The 18,917-nt window shown below is 41.6% G+C and overlaps 1 protein-coding gene and 1 pseudogene across 1 annotated transcript; both read left to right on the top strand.

Annotated features, from left to right (window-relative positions):
* LOC136255262 (uncharacterized) overlaps window positions 1-18,917 on the top strand; it is an 85,769-nt pseudogene that overhangs the window by 9,952 nt on the left and 56,900 nt on the right.
* On the top strand, window positions 11,327-13,031 carry LOC136256475 (keratin-associated protein 10-11-like). The gene is made up of 2 exons (XM_066049444.1): window positions 11,327-11,461; window positions 11,504-13,031. Exons 1-2 carry the CDS (start codon window positions 11,327-11,329, stop codon window positions 12,182-12,184), a joined length of 816 nt encoding a protein of 271 aa, XP_065905516.1. The 3' UTR covers window positions 12,185-13,031.

The following is an 18,917-nucleotide window of genomic DNA, read 5'->3' on the forward strand; positions in this document are numbered from 1 at the left end:
TAATGGTCAAATAAAGTTCCTGTTGTGTTTGTGCTGTGTTCTCTAAACGGTGCATTTGCATTGTGTCTGTGTTCTGGTTTTTGTGCATTTTTAGGCTTACCAGTAGAGGTGTGGACAGTTGAGCATTTGGTTCCCCAGTGTACACCAGGTACCCATTGTTAAAATGGGGACCTGGTGGCCTGGTGCCAACTGGGGAAGCAGCCCACCCAGCTTTAAAATCAATGGGTACATACACACACATACGCACACACACACTACACACACATGAAATTATTTGTATGGCATACTTAAAAAAGTTTAATAAATTATTCGTTTACTGACAGGCTGTGACTGGGCTCAAAGTCTTCAGCTGAGTTAGTCATCAACTAGGATATATCCATGAAAACTGCCATGAGTTACTGGAGATATAAAATGATTACTAAATTCCATAGAACCCTGTGTTGTGATGTTTAAACAAATGCAGCCTCAGCATTGTTCTTTGGTCTCTAAATTTATAGAGAAAATCATTCAAACTATACAACGGTTGTGTTGGTATATCATATACAGTACCTATTCTAACACTAGTGCTTATACCTGTTCTAACACTGGTTTGTTATCTCCTGTAGTGATGAGGGAGTGTGTTTTGCTATCCAGCGAGGTATAGAGGCATCACGCAGCAAGGTGAAGTACTTCAGACACAATGATGTGGACCACTTGGAGTCCCTACTGGAGGAGAAACTGCAACAGGAGAAGAAGGTGAACAGTTTGTTGTCATAGATACAATGAAACCTTGTATTGACTGTGTAACTGACTTAAAATAGTTTGTTGCTTAATTAAGGAAGAAAGCTGGAACCTGTTAATGTGGACACTTGAGGACACCTACATAATCCAGACACTTAGTTAAGGTCCCAAAGTATCCCTTAGTACATAAACTGACCTGGAAAATTTGGACATCACCACATAATCTTACAATGGCTAAAAAAGAATTTCTGTCATCTCAAGAGAGTACAATATATGTGTAAAATAACATTTCAGTTCACTTCACAGTTGGCATTAAGTTTTTGGGTTGTCCGCGCAGCAACAAAAAGGGACCTTGGCCTGAGAGTAGTCTGAATTGGAGTTATACTGCATGTACGGTGCCTCACTAATCGCACTACAATGGTTGGCTGTGGGATCAGTTTCAACCTTGTGACAGGCGCAGCATCACTGACCAGCGGGCTGGCTGGCCAGGTCTCTTGCTGTAATGTGCCCCCACAGGCCATTTCTGGTTATCCACCCCCCTAACATTGAGGGGGCACCCATTAGGGATGAGCTAGAACCTTGTCTCAGACCTTCCCAAGGGCTATATGTTGGAGAGGTGATCTCTCCAGTATTTGTGCCCTATGGTGAGCATTCAGGCCAAAGCCAGTTATATAGCTGGTTGTGATGTGTATTTATAACCTAACTAGAGAATAAGGAGCGCCCCTATTTGGTCGCATACACAGTTTAAATAATTTATTGTCAACTGGACACGAAATCAATGACAAGCACAACTAACACAATGATACATCTCAGTCTATTTATATGTCAATGTTCCGGTTATCATCCGTATTCTCTATCTCCCCCCAAGTCTGTATCATAATCACATGGTAGAGACTAATTTAATAAAGGATGATATCTTCTGAGGTTTGCCATTTAGGGGGTTGTTTGATCCGGGTAGAGCGCCGCAACTTGATTGGAGAGGTCTGTGGTTCAACAGGCGGCTGTGGTGAAGTCTCCGTCTGGGCTGGCTGTGGTGAGGCCATCAACTGAGGTGAAATAATTGGAGTTGTTGAGGGTGGTCTTGGTGACAATGTAGGAGAGTAACTTTGTGGAGGGATCGGGGCTACTGGTTGATCCTGTTCAACAGGAGGGGAGGTCGATATGTGCACCTCAGGTGAATTGCCTGGAGAGGAAACATCAGGATGGATGGGTACATCATCAGTATGTGTAGTGGAGGTTGGTGGTGACTGATCAGCAGAGCAGCTAGGTGGCAGGTACTTCAAGTCATCCAGTATCGATCTTTCCTATCAGGTTTATACACAGGAGTGTATTTTCGTAGAAATTTACGATTTCTGATAGTAATTCTGCCTGAACCATCCACTCTAACAACATACTGATGATACTGACATACTTCAATGACAATTCCAGTTTTATCCCATTTTCTGGGGTGATTACCAACCTGATTCTGAATCCTTACATGATCCCCGACAGACAAGGTGGAAGGCGTCTGGTATGCTCTTGCCATCTTTCATGATTGGCTATGTGACGCTTCCTCAGTGCTGCCTCTCTAGCCAGTAATGACTCTTTCCACACTGGATGTGGCTGGTATTTGCCAGGTAGGATTGGGATGAGATCTTTGATAGGTCTGCCAAATATGCACATTGCAGGAGATAGTTTGGTGTCCTTGTCTGGAGTGTTGCGGTATTGCAGAATTGCTTGTTGGAACTTGTCCACATCAAGGTTACCTCCAGGTCCAACATTGTCGACAATTAGTCGCTTGATTGTTTTGACTCCAACTTCTGCTCTGCAATTGCTGTGAGGAAAGGCCACTGAGCTAAGTCGGTGATGAACGCCCCAACTAGATAAAAACGATCTTGTTATGTGGGAGACAAACTCAGGCCCGCCATCAGAAGACAGCTCATCTGGGATCCCATAAGTGGCGAATGTCCGTCGAAGTACCGCAATGAGGCCTTCGGATCCATTCTGCACCCTTTCAACTATTGGCCAATTGGAATATCGGTCCACAATGACAAGGTAGTTCATTCCCTGTTGGTGAAAATAATCAACACATATACATTGAAAAGGATACACTGCAAGAATTGGTGGTGTAGGTGGCAAAGCAGGTTGGGATGGTGCCATCTGGTTACAGTGGCTGCAATTGGCCCTAGTTGCTTGAATGTCGTAGGTGATACCCGGCCAGAATATTGAAGCATCCGCTCTAGAAATCATTGAGGAAGTGCCCTGATGCGCTGTATGAAGAGCAGACAAGCAGCGTTGCCGAAGAGATGGTGGAATAACGATTCTATCTTTGTACAGAATTACACCATCTATACTGTACAGATGCTCCTTAAATTGGTGATAGTCTCTAAGCTGAGATGGTAGCTGGCATCTTTTGTCTGGCATACCATCTTCAATAATAGAGAGTAAGGAATGCATATCTGTGTCTGAACTTGTGGCAATGCGGACTTGATTCCAATCAACTATTTGAATGTCCTCAAGTTGAGCAGCCGCAGAATGCCTCAAAGCAGCCTCCATGTCATCTGATGGTAGTTGATCATCACAAAGTACACCTGCAAAAAGTTGAAGAGGAATGTTAAGTCCCGGAGACACGAGAGAATCCGAGGTGATGTAGGAGATGTCATCATCTGATAATTCCATCTTGGATGGGATTGGGTCACCAGAGGGATACCTAGAGATAGCATTGGAAGCTCTGTTCTTGACTCCAGGAATGTGTACCATTTTAAAACTATAGCGGAGAGTTTTTTCCTTAAGGTTACGTAGTTGAGGATTGCTTACTTGATCTAAAGATCTATCTCCAAATATCGTCAATAAAGGTTTGTGGTCAACTGCAACCACAAGATTATCACATCCCAAAACAAAGTGCCTTGCCTTGTCGAGGGCATCCGCCACTGCCAGAGCTTCTCCCTCAATTGGTGCATAACGGGATTGTGCAGGGTGAGTGAATCTACTGCCCATTAGGGTGATCTTCCATCCCTGACGACAACAGAAGAGGCCAATTGATGGGCACGAGCAGTGCTTCTGAAAAAGCCAGAAGCCTATGCCATGCCTGGACCAATCTGTAGCAAGGCAAGTTGGTTTGGTTTTGTCAAAGATCTTCACCCCATCAGAAATTTCAGAAACAATCACAGTTTTGGACTCCTCAAATAACTGATTAAGACTACCATCCCAATGAAACGGTGTGGCTGGTTTGAGCAGATTTCTAAATGGGATCATCCGTTCAGCCATGCTAAAGGCATATGCCACTTGATTGAGTAGGCCGAACCATGATCTAACATCTGTAATGTTTCTAGGTGTAGGAAACTCCACAATAGCTCTAAGGTATTTCTTACAAGGGCGAACCGTATCACTTGTTATCTCAAATCCAGCAAATTCCACATTGTCTTGGGCGAACACAAACTTCTCTGGGTTGAGGATGATACCATTTCGTCCACAGATGTCAAGCCATTTGGCTGCTTGAAAGAAACAGTCATGGATAGTGTCTGACCACAAGAGCGTATCGTCCACACATTTAGTCTTCTGGGGGAACAATGCTACAACTTCATCGTAGCGCCTGGAGTAACCATCCCCTGAAGCAATGTATCCTTGAGGTGCAGTACTATATCGGTACCTGCCCCATGGAGTGATAAAGGTGGTATAATGACGATCATCAGGGTGAAGAGGAACACTGTGATAGCCATTCCAAGCATCAAATACGGTTTTCTTCTTTCCGTGGGGAACAGATCTAGCCTGATGAAAAGGAGATTGAGTATGGTGAGTTTCCCGAGTGGCATGACTGTTGAGTGGTTGAAAGTCAATGGTCCTCCTAGGCTTTCCATTCTTTTTGGCACAAATGACCATTCTGTGACACCAAGTTACTGGCTCACCAATGGGGACAGGTTCTAAAACACCCAGCCTGACACCTCTGTCCAATTCTGCCTTAACGTCATCTTGCCAATGAATAGGGACCGGTATTGGTGAATGATAGGCAGTTAGTTTCGCCTTGGGGTCAATCATTAGACGCATAGGTGGTCCCTCCATCGTGGGCAGAGGTTGATGTTCACATGTATTAAAAGTGCTGGAGCCATAATATTCTAATAAGAATTGCTTGAGCTTCACTATGTTTTCTTCGGTGGCAGCACAGGGGAGGGTGGTGGGGAGAGGCGGCGGTTTGATTCTCCTCGGACAATCACATTTCAGAGAAGCCACTTCCCGAGAGGAACTGGTATGGTCAATACTAAGTAGCTGGTGATCCACCCATGGAGGTATCTCACCTACAATTGGAAATTGAGTTGGTATAATACCCAAGTCCATACAAGCTTCCCGACTAAGAAAGAACTTATCTGTATTGTTGGTGATGTAAACCATCTGTCGAGTCACCCTCTCACTACCTGATCGGTCCCTCCCAGATAACCTAAAAATCGTAGCACCCAGAATCGGGATGTCACGATTGTCGGCAGAATGCATCCGCATGTTAACCGGGATGAGATCCTCACTGGAAAGTCCTGACTTCTCAGCCAGCTTGAGCCCTGCCAAGCAACTCTGGCACCCTGTGTCTGCCATGGCATCAATTAGAATATTGCTTGGTGAGAAGGATAAGTGAAACCCAAAATGTTTGTAGTCATCCTTCTCCACTCTCACTGATAACCTGACAAATGGCTGGGGCTTTGATGGGCGCCGCAACCATTTGTTTGATGGTTGATCATAAACATGATGATCTAGGGAAACAGATGTCAAATTATACTGTATTGTTAACTCACATAAGGCGTCAAATATCGCACTCTCATTAGTGGTATCCACTCTGACCTTGACTTTTGCTCTGCAGACACTTTCAAAGTGATGGTCCTTGCCACAATGGCCACAAACTGTGCCATATGCTGGGCATTCTCTACGTCTCAGACGTGCGGGTGCACTTTTTCCATGACCTCTCTTCCCACAATATGAGCATGAATCCTGCTCCCTTGGTGGTCTCTCCGCAGCGTCCCTTTTCTGACGCTTATATGTACTGCCAGCAATGGCATCAGTTGCGTGTGGCAAAAGGAGCTGGGTAGCTGACCTCTTACCAGCTTCCTTAGCTTCTATAAATCTAAGCATTTGTTCAAAGGTCATGTCCTGGTTTTTATCACCCAATAGATCGAGCTGAATCTCAGCATCTTCCATACCCCGGCACAACACGTCCCGCAGTATGGCTTCAGTATAACCTACATGAGTGTCACAATTTGTACATTTTTGTATGAACTTACATACACTGGCCTGCCCTCGAAGTCTAGCTCCAAAAGCACGAATTGGTTCACCTCTGTCTTGTTTCATATTGTGGAGCGCCACTCTGGCCACCATAACGTTCTCCTCCCTGACTGCCAGGGTCTTCACAGCCGCAAGTACCTCTTCTTCTGACTTTCCCGTAAGAGTTCCTCCAGCATTTCAAGTAAGGTCCCTTCGTAGTTGGTTGTCACAGCATTCAAGTAGTTGGATCACTTTGTCCACACCTGATAGGTTAGTCGCTCTCACATAGTCGCTCCATCTGGACTGAAAATACTGCCATTCTTCCGTCGTTCCAGCAGACGATATACACGGGCGTTTCACCTTTTCAGCTTTCGCCGCAGGAACAACAGGGTGGGGTACAGCATGGACGTTCGCATGTGTTGTGATAAGGGCAGCAGCCACCACAGGGTCCACATCCGGCGTTTGGTACACGCAACCTTCAATTGGGCACCGGATGGCAGGCATCTCTTCACAATAGCGATGCTCTTTAATTGGATCAGCTGACCTTTCGCCAGGTAGATTGCCAAGCTTTTCGTCCCGGTGTTGAGGAAGCCAGTCGCCAGACAGCCGTCACCCTGAGTGTTGAGTTGTGCTTGTCATAGAGAATAAGGAGCGCCTCTATTTGATCGCATACACAGTTTAAATAATTTATTGTCAACTGGACACGAAATCAATGACAAGCACAACTAACACAATGATACATCTCAGTCTATTTATATGTCAATGTTCCGGTTATCATCCGTATTCTCTAAAACCAACAAGGTACATATTTGATTGTGGGTTTTAATATTACACAGAACCCAGCCAAGGCTAAGAAGACAAGGAAAGTGATAGTGGTTGAAGATCTCTACCTCAATTATGGTGATCTAGCTCCCCTGCCCAAGCTTGTAGAGTTGAAGAAGAAATACTCTACCCCTTTGATCATCAATGAGAGCTTCTCCTTTGGGGTACTTGGAGGTACTGGACGTGAAGCACTGGAACATTTTGGATTATCAGTGAGTGTGTATGTGTTGTTGTTGTGTGCGTGTGCATCCGTGCTTGCATGTGTGTTTGTGTGTGTCTGCTACATTCAATTGCTGTTGTTGATTCCTTGTGTAAGAAATTTTACTTACATTGCTCCAGTCTACCCAGTTGGTACCTGGTGTTAACTCTCAGATGGTTCAGGTGAGACTTTTGGGTGTACACCTTCACCTGTGAGACATGGTACAGCCTGGAGTACTAGTCTTCCCTAAGAGGATTTGCCTGCACTAACTCATATCACCTAGTACAGTAGTACACAAGTGGCTCAGTGTTCACTACCTGTTGGTAGGCATGACCATATAAGGGAGCTGAAGGCTTTACTGTTGCTTTTATTAATTTTGTTGTGTGTAGTGAGTAGATGTATTTGTGTAGTGTAATAACTAGAGGTGTACTGATATGCATGTAGTGATATCCAATATTGATGCAACCAAATGAAGCTGATAACTGATAGTCAGTTTGATATTTGCATTAATATTTTAAGCAAACGAAATTGTACACATTTACCTACCCTACAACAACATGTGCATGTATTCATTGCTATACTCTGCCTGTGCTGATAGTAGCTTGGGTTTGTATTGTGCAATCCAGACAATTAGGCACCCACAAACATTTTTATGCATACTCCAATGAAGCCTTAAACTGATATTTCTGCATTACTCTGCATTCTAATGGCTTGTGAGTAAACTGTTACAGCAAGTTTCCTTGGTTATCTTGTTATCCTTCTTTTATGACAAGGGTACTCTATATAACTGCTTCATTTGTAATGACTGTGATAAGCTTTCCAGCATCAAACACTTGTATTTATATGGCTTCTCGTAGTGTAATGCTTGTTGCAGAGTGAATAAGCCAGAGCCACATGGATAACGTAGAACACCAATGCATAATCCGTTTATGTACAAACTAATGCTACTGTATAAATATCGGTAGTGATATCGGTCCTCCTACTGTTCTGTACCGATACTGAAAATACAAATAAATAAACCATATCTGTGGCTGATATTGTAGCCGATCTGATTATCGGTACACCTCTAGTAATAAATAACACATGTAACACTTCACACCTCAGATCAAAAGAGCCACCTGGGCTACAACTGGGCAGTGATTATATAGATGTTGAGGCCGAAATCGATTGTGGGGATCAATTAATACTCATGTGATTAGGATGCACGACTTGGATTTTGCCATGAAAACCACTCAAACAGAGAGCATTTTGTTATCCTCACCATTCTGTGAGTTGAAAAATGTTGGACTAAGGTGAAAACTCGATCGTTTCCACACATTTTCGCATATGGACATGCCCCCATCACGAAGCTACCACTCTGCACGGAGTAACTACTCTACACGGAGTAACTACTCTACAAGCAAGCTTACCTGTCTAGGCCTTTAGTGGACTCCGTCCTTTTCCATAAACAATTCCGTAACACTGATTAAAACATTAAACTTGCATAACCGAAATTCTCTGTGATATCTCTCTGTTGATCGTAACCAGAATGAACTAGTTGCTGGCCCATAATCAAAAAATTTAGGTACGCATATATAATACATCTAGTGGCAGCACTCATATTGGCTTGGGTGATTAATCGCCCTGTACAGGCTATCAGCCTGATAAGTGTTGCATATTAATTGTAACACGGGGCATTCAGGCTTTGCCTGATATGTATGCCCTCCGCCCTTGGGCCTGCGTTACAACTATTACATCTATGATATCTCTCCCTTCTCATTAGTCAAATGATGTTGACCTCAACTGCATATCAGCAGAGGTCTCACTGGCCAGTATTGGTGGCCTGTCATGTGGCAAGTCACACATTGTGGACAAACAGAGATTATCTGGTCAAGGCTACTGCTTCTCAGCCTCTCTACCACCACTACAAGCAGCTGCCGCCATTGAAGCTCTCTCCATCATGGACAAGTCACCTGGTGAGGGTAACATGTTAGTGAAGTCCATTAGTGGGTAATGAGCCAGTTAGCCCACTTCTTAGCTTGTAGATCATCGTGTGATCATCATGTGATCATGTGTAGTTGGAGTATTCATTGGATACTCTATTAGAATATATTAAGACCCGTACACCTATTAGACCCCAGGGGGTTATTGTGTAGTGATCATGTTCTTATTATTGTACTCACTATATAGAAATGTTCAACCAGTTGAGGAATAATGCTAGAAGATTAAGAGAGCTACTGAAGGGGTCAGACTGTGTGTACTGTATCTAACTGTCCCAGTATATCCTGTACAAACATGTTGTGTTTGTTAACACCTCTACTGGTGATAGAGAAGTGTTAATTAGGTCAAACCCTTTATCCTGAAGATACGACTACTGAGGTGTTATCACAGGGATGCCCATAACATGTTTTAATTTTGATTATTCAGGGCCTGGATGACTTTAAATGTATGGCCCTAATAGTTTCACACAGCATATGTAGCATGCTGCATGCTTCCCCCAGTCAAAATATAACAAGTTGTAGCATCCAAGAAAGAAAGTGACTGCTCTATTAGAGAAACTCAATCTTTACAAAAAGTGGTTAAGTTGAAGCCTGATCAACCAGATTGGTGGCACCGCCCTTCTGAATAAAATACATTTGTTATCTTTTGCCATAAAACTGTATTGAGATACTCTAATAGAACAGGTGATTGCTCTATTAAAGTATATTCACAATCTTATCTTTCCTGTATGTATGCTAGCAGTGTTTGAGAGGTGCCTCAAAGAGAATCAAACAGTACGGTAGTACTGTTTAAGTAGGGTTGCATCCAAAGTGACGCGCGCCGCCAAAAATACCAACCTTAAAAATCAGCTTAGAACTTCTTGCGCGACGAAAATCACCTTTACGGAGTAATAGTAGTCCATCTAACATCAAATGTAGCGTTAAAAACAAGAAAATACTTACTGGCGGCCGGATATAGAATTTTTTAAAAATCTCATTCACTCACTCACTCATTCACTCATTGACCACAGTCGCAAACCTAGAGCCCAAACAAAACAGCACACGGTCACCATTTTACGCCACAACAACAAATTCACTGGTGGGATGTGCCTTTTGGGGTTCCGACGAGTGTGCGCCCTGTGCGCCTTGTCTTTTCTTTTATCTTCAATCAGGCTACTTGTCTTCTTCATCCAACGAAACCATAAATTTTCCATATCAACACTTTCTTTAAACAGCATAATAGACGCCACGAAATTATTTAAGGCGCTTAGACTACGCTATACTGTACGGCCCCCGACTGTACAGAGGTACCACTACTCCACGATAGGTAACAAGGCCACGCCCATTCTTTATTCTACGTATTATCGATCTGTCAATCGAGACCACAATGACCATGCCCCTTTTACACTAGCTGTATTTGTGACCACACACCCTCAATTTGGTAGGCTGATTTGAGATACTCTAGTCTAATAATCGATCGAAACCACAATGACCACACCCCTTTTTGGGGCAAGTACATCTTCGCAAGCTGACTAGAGATGCTCTAATACAGCAGTCACCCTAATACAGCAGTCACATGTTTATAGCTAGCTGTATGCTTTAACAAAAAAACTAAACAAACTGGTATATTAAAAATTATAAATTTAAAAAATAATGAAGTAGGGTTTCAAGCTATAAAAAGTAGTGAAACAAGAGATGAACAATGGTAGCTATTACAGCATAGCTCAGTGTTAAATCCCTACTTTGGCATTGAACATAAAATAATTGTTATACCATGCCAAGTAGGGATTTAACACTGAGCTATGCCGTAATAGCTACCATTGTTCATCTCTTGTTTCACTACTTTTTATAGCTTGAAACCCTACTTCATTATTTTTTAAATTTATAATTTTTAATATACTAGTCTTCTATTATACTACAAGTGAAGTGACAATTTCAGTTATTGCCAAATATCAACCAATCATTCTGTTCCATACTCTTTTCCATCACCAATTACTATTCCAGCATATTTAGCACATCTCTATTTAGTGCACACTGTGTCCCACATGTAATGTTATCAACATGAACTAATCCCTCATATTACTATTTGATGTCATTTTCCATTCCATTACAGCGTCAAAGGAATAAAAGTTTATGGTGAGAGTTTCTCTCCTCTAATCCACCTCCAACTCAGTGACACCATGGGGTCTAGAGAACAAGATGATGATGTACTGCAGCAAATAGTGGATAAGGTGAGCTTGTGTTGGGTGTGTAGTGTCTCACAATACAGTTTAAATGTGTGGGTGAGTGAGTATGTGAGTATGTGGACATGAGAAAGGCCATCTGGTAACCTTTGCTATAGTCTTTTTTGGACCTAAATTTTGCCAGAGTCAATCAGACATATAACAATACAACACCATTTGGGTAGATGGAGCAACTATTGCTAAAAATTTACTCCAGGAGAAAATTTCACAAGTTACAGTTAATAGTTTACCTGCCAATGGTGAAGGTTACCATACAGTTTTATCACCTCCATACAATGGCTGCCTCATCAAGACTAAATGTTATATCACATGAGTTAGATGTTGTTGTGTTCCTCTTGTAGTGTTATGATAATGGAGTGATCATGGTGAGGTCCAAGTATCTGGAGAACGAATACTGTATGCTACCACCAAGGTGTGTACCCCTGTGTGTTGTGTTGTGTACTCCTGTGTGTTGTGTTGTGTACCTGTGTGTGTTGTGTTGTATACCTGTGTGTGTTGTGTTGTGTACCTGTGTGTTGTGTTGTGTACCCCTGTGTGTGTTGTGTTGTGTACCCCTGTGTGTGTTGTGTTGTGTACCCCTATGTGTGTGTTGTGTTGTGTACCCCTGTGTGTGTGTTGTGTTGTGTACCTGTGTGTTGTGTTGTGTACCTGTGTGTGTTGTGTTGTGTACCTGTGTGTTGTGTTGTGTATCTGTGTGTTGTGTTGTGTATCTGTGTGTTGTGTACCTGTGTGTGTTGTGTTGTGTACCTGTGTGTTGTGTTGTGTACCTGTGTGTGTTGTGTTGTGTACCTGTGTGTGTTGTGTTGTGTACCTGTGTGTGTTGTGTTGTGTACCTGTGTGTTGTGTTGTGTACCTGTGTGTGTTGTGTTGTGTACCTGTGTGTTGTGTTGTGTACCTGTGTGTTGTGTTGTGTACCTGTGTGTTGTGTTGTGTATCTGTGTGTTGTGTACCTGCGTGTGTTGTGTTGTGTATCAGTATGCGTTGTGTTGTTACCTGTGTTGTGTACCTGTATGTTGTGTTAACATGTATCATACACTATGATAGTGGTGACCACAAAGGAGTAGGCGTGGCCCACAAAATAGCATCACCCAAAAAACAGCCTCAATTTTCCCAGACAACAATGAGGCAGTATTGGTTAGGTAAAAGTAAGCCCAAACAAGCTTTCATATCAACCCGAAACACTTTCAACACGTTGCTACGGAATTTTAAAAATAATGTTTTTAATGGAATTTTCTTCTGACTGTCTGAGTAACTGACTGACTGACTGATGCCTTCAGACAAGTGTAACTCGATAACGGCTAAGGCTACAGGCTTGATTTTTTCACTGTTTGACATCGCTTCAGCCTGAGAGGTGCTTTTTGGCATACCATAGTACATACAATGTGTTCTTCATGGACTTACCAGTGTCCTACTTTGTGTTCCATTCATCTTTGCTGACAGTGAAAAGTGTTGATTTGGTGATAGCACATGATGGCTTCCCTTCGTAACGAAAATCGTCCATATCTTTTATAATGGCTGTTTTGATTGCAGAGGTGCTTTTCGAACTATTCTTGATTTGTACTGTTGTGTAACAGGTTGAACGTAGCTGACAACGAAGCATAATGGATGCTTCACTTTTCAGATGACAATTGATATAAATGGGGCGCATGGCTTCATTTCTTTCTTTCGGTATGCGTGGATTGTTAAGGTGCTTTTCGAACAGTTCTTGATTCCAAATGTTGTGTAATGGGTTAAACATAGCTGACAATGAAGCGTAATGGATATTTCACCTTTCAGACAATAATTAGTATAGCTGGAGCGCACGACATAAATTCAGATGCGGTCGGTATGTGTGGGTTTACCACAGGCATAATAATAATTTCAAAAAAAGTTCACAAACAAGTACACAGAAAAATTTGGAAATTTCAACTAGATCGAGTAGGGACCATAGCACATTGATAAGTACTGAAACAAGTTGGAGTAGTGCACGATATTAAATCACAGTAAAACAATAAGAAGTGCTATATTCCTACTGTGCATTTCCATTATGGTATCTTGAGTATAGTAGGGATATAACACTTTTTATTGTTTTACTGTGATTTAATATCATGCACTACTCCAGTTTGTTTCAGTACTTTTTATCAATGTGCTATGGTCCCTACTCTAGTCGAAAATTCCAAATTTTTCTGTGTACTTGTAAAATTAAAAGCTTTTATGTACTTGTTAGTACTGTATTGTTACATGGGATATTATGGATGGTGTACTGTGGCTTTTTCAGTTTTTAAGTTCAAATTGTCCACTGTAATTAATATTCTCCCTGAGGTCACTTATATGATGCCCATGAAAAAAAATCACCCAAAAACCAGCCTCACTTTTCTCAGGCGACGATGAGGCAGTATTGGTTAGGTAAAACTAAGTCCAAACAAGCCTTCAGATTGACTCGAAATGCTTTCAACAAGTTGCTACAGAATTAAAAAAATATATATATTTAACAGAATTTTCTAGTGACTGACTGACAAATGTAATTCAATAATGGCTCGGGCTACAAGCTTGATTTTTTCACTGTTCAATGTCGCTAGAGGTGCCTTTTGCCATACCGTAGTATGTACAATGCATTCTTCATGGACTTACCAGTGTCCTCCTTTGTGTCCATTCATCTTTGCTGACAACCAAGTGTCAATTTGGCAGTAGCACATGATGGCTTCCCTTTGTAATGGAAATTGTCTGATTTTTCATAGCAGCTACAGAGATGCTTTTCAAACAGTTCTTGATTCATACTGGAAATGATACATATGCATATGCACACAGGCAAGGGAGTTTAACTGGCATCAGAAAACCACAATACTAAAACACAACCTACACAAAAACCAAGCTATATTGAAAGTAGCTATATATTGTAGGTGTCACGTGTCTCTCAAGATGACTCAGCAGTGAAGTGAGGCTATGCAAAACAAGGGACATGGTGAAGGCACAATTAACAATTGATCCCAATCAAGCCAATATGGCACAACAGACTCTGTTGTAACTAGAGACCACAGGCGATGTGCCAGTATATCAGCGGTGTGGCATTGGCACAGTGATCACAGTCTATAATATTATGCATACAGCCATGCACAACATACAGGAGATAGTTACACATTGTTGTATATGCAGCACTGCATCGGCTTCTTGTTTAGCTATTATGCAGACTCACAGTAGAGTAGTAGATAAGTTCAGTGGAAAATAATTCCAGCCGCTAGCGAGCCAGATGAAGTATGAAGATGTATAATATCCCAACTGGTCATCAGCTGGTTGTTCACTGCATGATGCCTGGAGCGCATATCCTGCACACAAAATACACAGATACAAACATTTAAACATACTTGTAATGTTGTTGTTTACCAGTAAGGTGGTGTCTGGCCTCTCTGAGGACGTTTACTAATCTTCTCCTTCGAGCAATCTGTAATTAAACAAGGGTGTGGTGCCAGGCGTTATATAGAATTACACATATAGTAAGGTCATCAGCACAAACAGGTGTACTTATTATACGGTTGTGCCTTCATTCACAGGCGAATCTATCCCCGCTTGGTTCATGTCTCTAGGCCTCGTAGTTTTCTCAAACATTATTTATTATTTATTTATTTATTTATTCATTCATTATTAATGATGTAATTTTAACTGCATTTCGTATTATTCTTAGTACTTGGTTGTATAATTATTAGTGCTTTACAGTGACCAGCACTGAAAGTCTGACAGCAACATGTGCTGCAGCCTTAGGATTACCTAACCTACAAGGACCTAGACCTATTGACTTGACTTACTGACTGTAACAGAAAAGGGACCAAAGTAAGGAAAAAAATCCCTCCAATCCCAGGATTCGAACTGCAGGTCACCCAATGTCTAGTCGGGGCCACACTCAGTCTTCCTCTAGGAGGGATGGATTTTCTTCCTTAAACCTAAAGTATTTGTTATTAGCGCTTTACAGTGACCAGCACTGAAGGTCTGATAGCAACATGTGCTGCAGCCTTTGGATTACCTAACCAAAATAACACTTCTTATTGTTTTACTGTGATTAAATATCATGCACTACTCCAGCTTGTGTACTTGTATAGTTATGGCTCTAGTAACGTGAAGAGGTTGTCATGGGTTATCACTCTTGTTATCACCTTCCATCAAACCTTCTATCATCAGCCCCACAACATATGATGATCAACTTCAGAAGTGTGTACATCATATACCATAAAGTACAGGGAGTATACCATTAATATACACTATAGTACGTACGTACACGTTCCTCAAAAACATTTAATTAGTCCAGTGCCTAATCCAAATATTCATTCACTTTTTGATAAAAGCACAATTTTTTACAGGGTATATGCTAAGTGTTTTAAGAAGGGGAGGCATGTAAAAAGTCCTCAGGAACACCCCTTTTTGCACCCTGACAAGAAAACTGTTTGTTACTATTAGAAATCAATCATATTTCTATCAAGTTAACTGCTGGGCCTAGTATCATAGTAGTACAAAGCATACAGCTGGAACATAATAGCGTAACTCATCAATTATCGACCACTATATATTATGGACCAGTGGTTTCTATCTATTGTCGACCGACTAGTATCTAAGTAATTACCTGACTTTATGGAAATCGTGGTTGCAAGCGCGGCTAGGCCCGAGTACAAGAGTTGCTAGTTATGCCCAAGCGAAAGCGTTCTGAAGCAACAAAGAAGGGGTGGAAAGCGAGGAGAAAGGACTGAAAAGTAAACACAACAATGGGGGTTAAACGACTCAAACTAAGGGATGACGGAGACATGGTTAAGGCAATGGAGGCAGTAATTTCGAACAGCACGGGGGTGAATGAAGCTACAAAATGCTATAATGTTCCACCAACCACGCTAAAGAATAGGAGATCGGGCCAAGTAAAGCATGGGACGAAGCCAGGACCTCAAAGTTACCTGACACCCAAGGAAGAAAATGAATAGACCACTTTATTTAAAGGCATGAGGAATTTAACTAAGGATTGGCAATGTCTGGAGTACATATTTTCTAAACCACACATTGGTTCCCATACAAATTTGTATGTTTTTCAAAGTGTCTCACAGACTTACAGTTCCTTGTATTGAAATGAAACTTGGACACAAGTTATACCACCTATAGAACTACCAATTGGCACAAACAGTGAAAATAGCATGTTCATAGGTGAAGATATGGCTTCAAGAATGTAGTACATGTTGTGATGAAGAATAAACCTATTAGTCACAGAAACACTTGCTGAAAAGATCCTAATCTCCCACAACACTTGTATCCTTACACCCCAACACATGCAGTTACCATATGATTAACTGGGTTGTGCCACTACTAGGGGTTGGCTGTCATTAACAACTGGCATCTCACACACAATCGACAAATCCTACTATACAATGAAAACTTGGAATAAAAATGAGGTGGGGGCTTGCAAATTCATAATAAACTAACACAAAAATTCAAAGCAGTCCAGCCCAAGACTACTCTAGGAAAAACCTGGTGGCCTTTCTTTTATTTATTTTTTATAATTTTTTTAGCCACCAGGGAAAAACCCAAAAAAAGCACCACCCCAATGTAGGCATAAAACATGTGACAAATCTAAAAACAAGTTGTGTCCAATCACAATCCAGTCCATAATCTTTCCATCCAATTCACCATCATCTACCTAACAATCTGTTAAGGAAAATAAGGGAGGGAGGGAGGGGGCCAACCTACTTACGTTGTACACGTGGCATAGATTGAATATAATGCACACTACACACATATAAACAGGGCCGCCCACGGGGGGGAGGGGGCAACTGGGGCATTTTGCCCCGGGCCCCAGCCTGAAAGGGGCCCCAGGAGGCCCCCCTGAATACCTGTTTAAAAGATTGATATACTCTAATAGAGCAGTCAGATCTAAATACTCTAATAGAGCAGTCACAGTATTCTTCAGAGGAGCAGTGTAGCAAGCTTATAGATAAGGAGATATGGTTGGTGACGTGTAGTTCTTGTCATTGCCAGCAGGTTGTGACCTTTTTTTTTTGGTCTTCACCTTACAACTTGGGTCAAGGGCCCCCAGTTTAACTCTTTGCCCTGGGCTCCTTAATTTCTCTGGGCGGCCCTGCATATAAATACCCTTGTGTCACGTGATGACATGATGCAATACCACACCCCATTCATGTGGGAGCTTTTTTTCCTGCTCTTTCACTTTGTTCAGACGCTAGAAAATACACGTATCAGTATCCAGTCCTACAAGCCATAATCAATCCTTAATGACAGTGCAGTAAAGGTCAATAATGTTATACTCCCATTCTGTTACTGAATACTTTGCTCTGTTGTTAAATACTTCGCTGGGTGTGTAATTTACTATTATAATTGATTTTAGTTTAAACTGCTATCCTGTATGGTCTGTGGCAATGCTAATGTGAGTGTCAGTAGTAATAAAGGTTGAATTCCATCAAAAGTCATAGTGTAAGATGAACTACAGGTACTCGATGACTAGTTTTCATATCAAAATGATCACAGTGCAACAAGCATTATGACTACACTGCTGTTATATGTTCAGTGGTTTCCCTTACTGATGTAAAACAGCATTTGCAATGCCTCAGAACACTTTAACAGGGAGATAAAGGAGTGTTTATTATCATGCTACAACTGAGTGCACCCATACAAGTAATAAGCAAGGCTCTGATTGACCTTGTCAGTTATCCCCAGACCATACCTGCATTAATGAAACTAGTTTCATAGACTTGTGACAAAGCATAGGCCAGATAATAGCATTTTTCAAGAAGGCAATCCATCTGCCATAATATATAGTACTCCAGTTATTATATAATAGCTAATTTATTATCCAGTTAACATTCCATGGCTTCTGGTAAAGTGGTCTATTGGCAGAATTTTTGGTGAAGGCTTGCAAGATGGGCAATGGTAAGACTAAAAGAGAAGTTATAGAGTGTTTTCATCGCGTGATCTAAATTACGTAATTTTTCAAATCCGCCATTTGTCTGCACATGTGTTGCGTATGGAACAGGACTCATGCAGCGTTTATCGTTATACGCCAAAAACCTGCCACCTAATGCCAAAGACAGGTACCTTGCCAAAATCTCAGTTATTAATGGAACAGATCCTCTATCTGACAGTCTGTTTGGGGAAGAAGTGGATGTGACACCTCCTGTAGATGTGTGTGATTTGGTGTCCTACCTAGTACTACAGACTAGTTTCGTCACAGCTAAGCAGTTTAAAGCCCGTAAAGGCCTAGAGGCATATAACCAGTTTGTTTGTGGATGGGTGAAAGAGATTAAGACTCATAAAGTTGCTGACAAGTATCTCACTACTGGTTGAGTGAGTACCTATTTCGTACAACTTCTGGCTCTTTTTTTTGCCAGCAACATCTACATGCATTTCTTGTACTATTATTACACTGCATTGTGTTGAATAAAATTAATGTTTAAACTCTTGTTTGTTCTAATGTGTAGGTCCGTCATTCACAACGGCTGAGTGAGACTCCATTGAAGTGTTGGGTCATCATTGAAACCACTGGTGAAATTTCCTGTACACGTTGTAACTGCATGGCAGGGCTAGGAGAAGTGTGCACACATGTTGCAACATTATTGTTTTATTTGGAGGCTCTGTACCAAATGGAAGAAGTACAAACTTGCACACAACAGCAATGTGGTTGGATAATACCTTCAGCATCAACAGCAGTTGAGTACTTGGAGATCAAAGATATTGACTTCATATTGGCACGAGGAAAGAAGAGAAAATTGGATGAAATGTTAGAGGGCAGTGAAACCA

The sequence above is a fragment of the Dysidea avara genome, chromosome 5 (assembly GCF_963678975.1).
Source record: "Dysidea avara chromosome 5, odDysAvar1.4, whole genome shotgun sequence".
Taxonomy (NCBI): Eukaryota; Metazoa; Porifera; class Demospongiae; order Dictyoceratida; family Dysideidae; genus Dysidea; species Dysidea avara.

Bases quoted from the DNA above. Each gene is read 5' to 3' on its own strand.
- LOC136256475 (XM_066049444.1), top strand. From the start codon at position 11,327: ATGGAGCAACTATTGCTAAAAATTTACTCCAGGAGAAAATTTCACAAG. The intron at 11,462-11,503 runs GTTATATCACAT...TTCCTCTTGTAG, and splicing joins CTGCCTCATCAAGACTAAAT to TGTTATGATAATGGAGTGAT.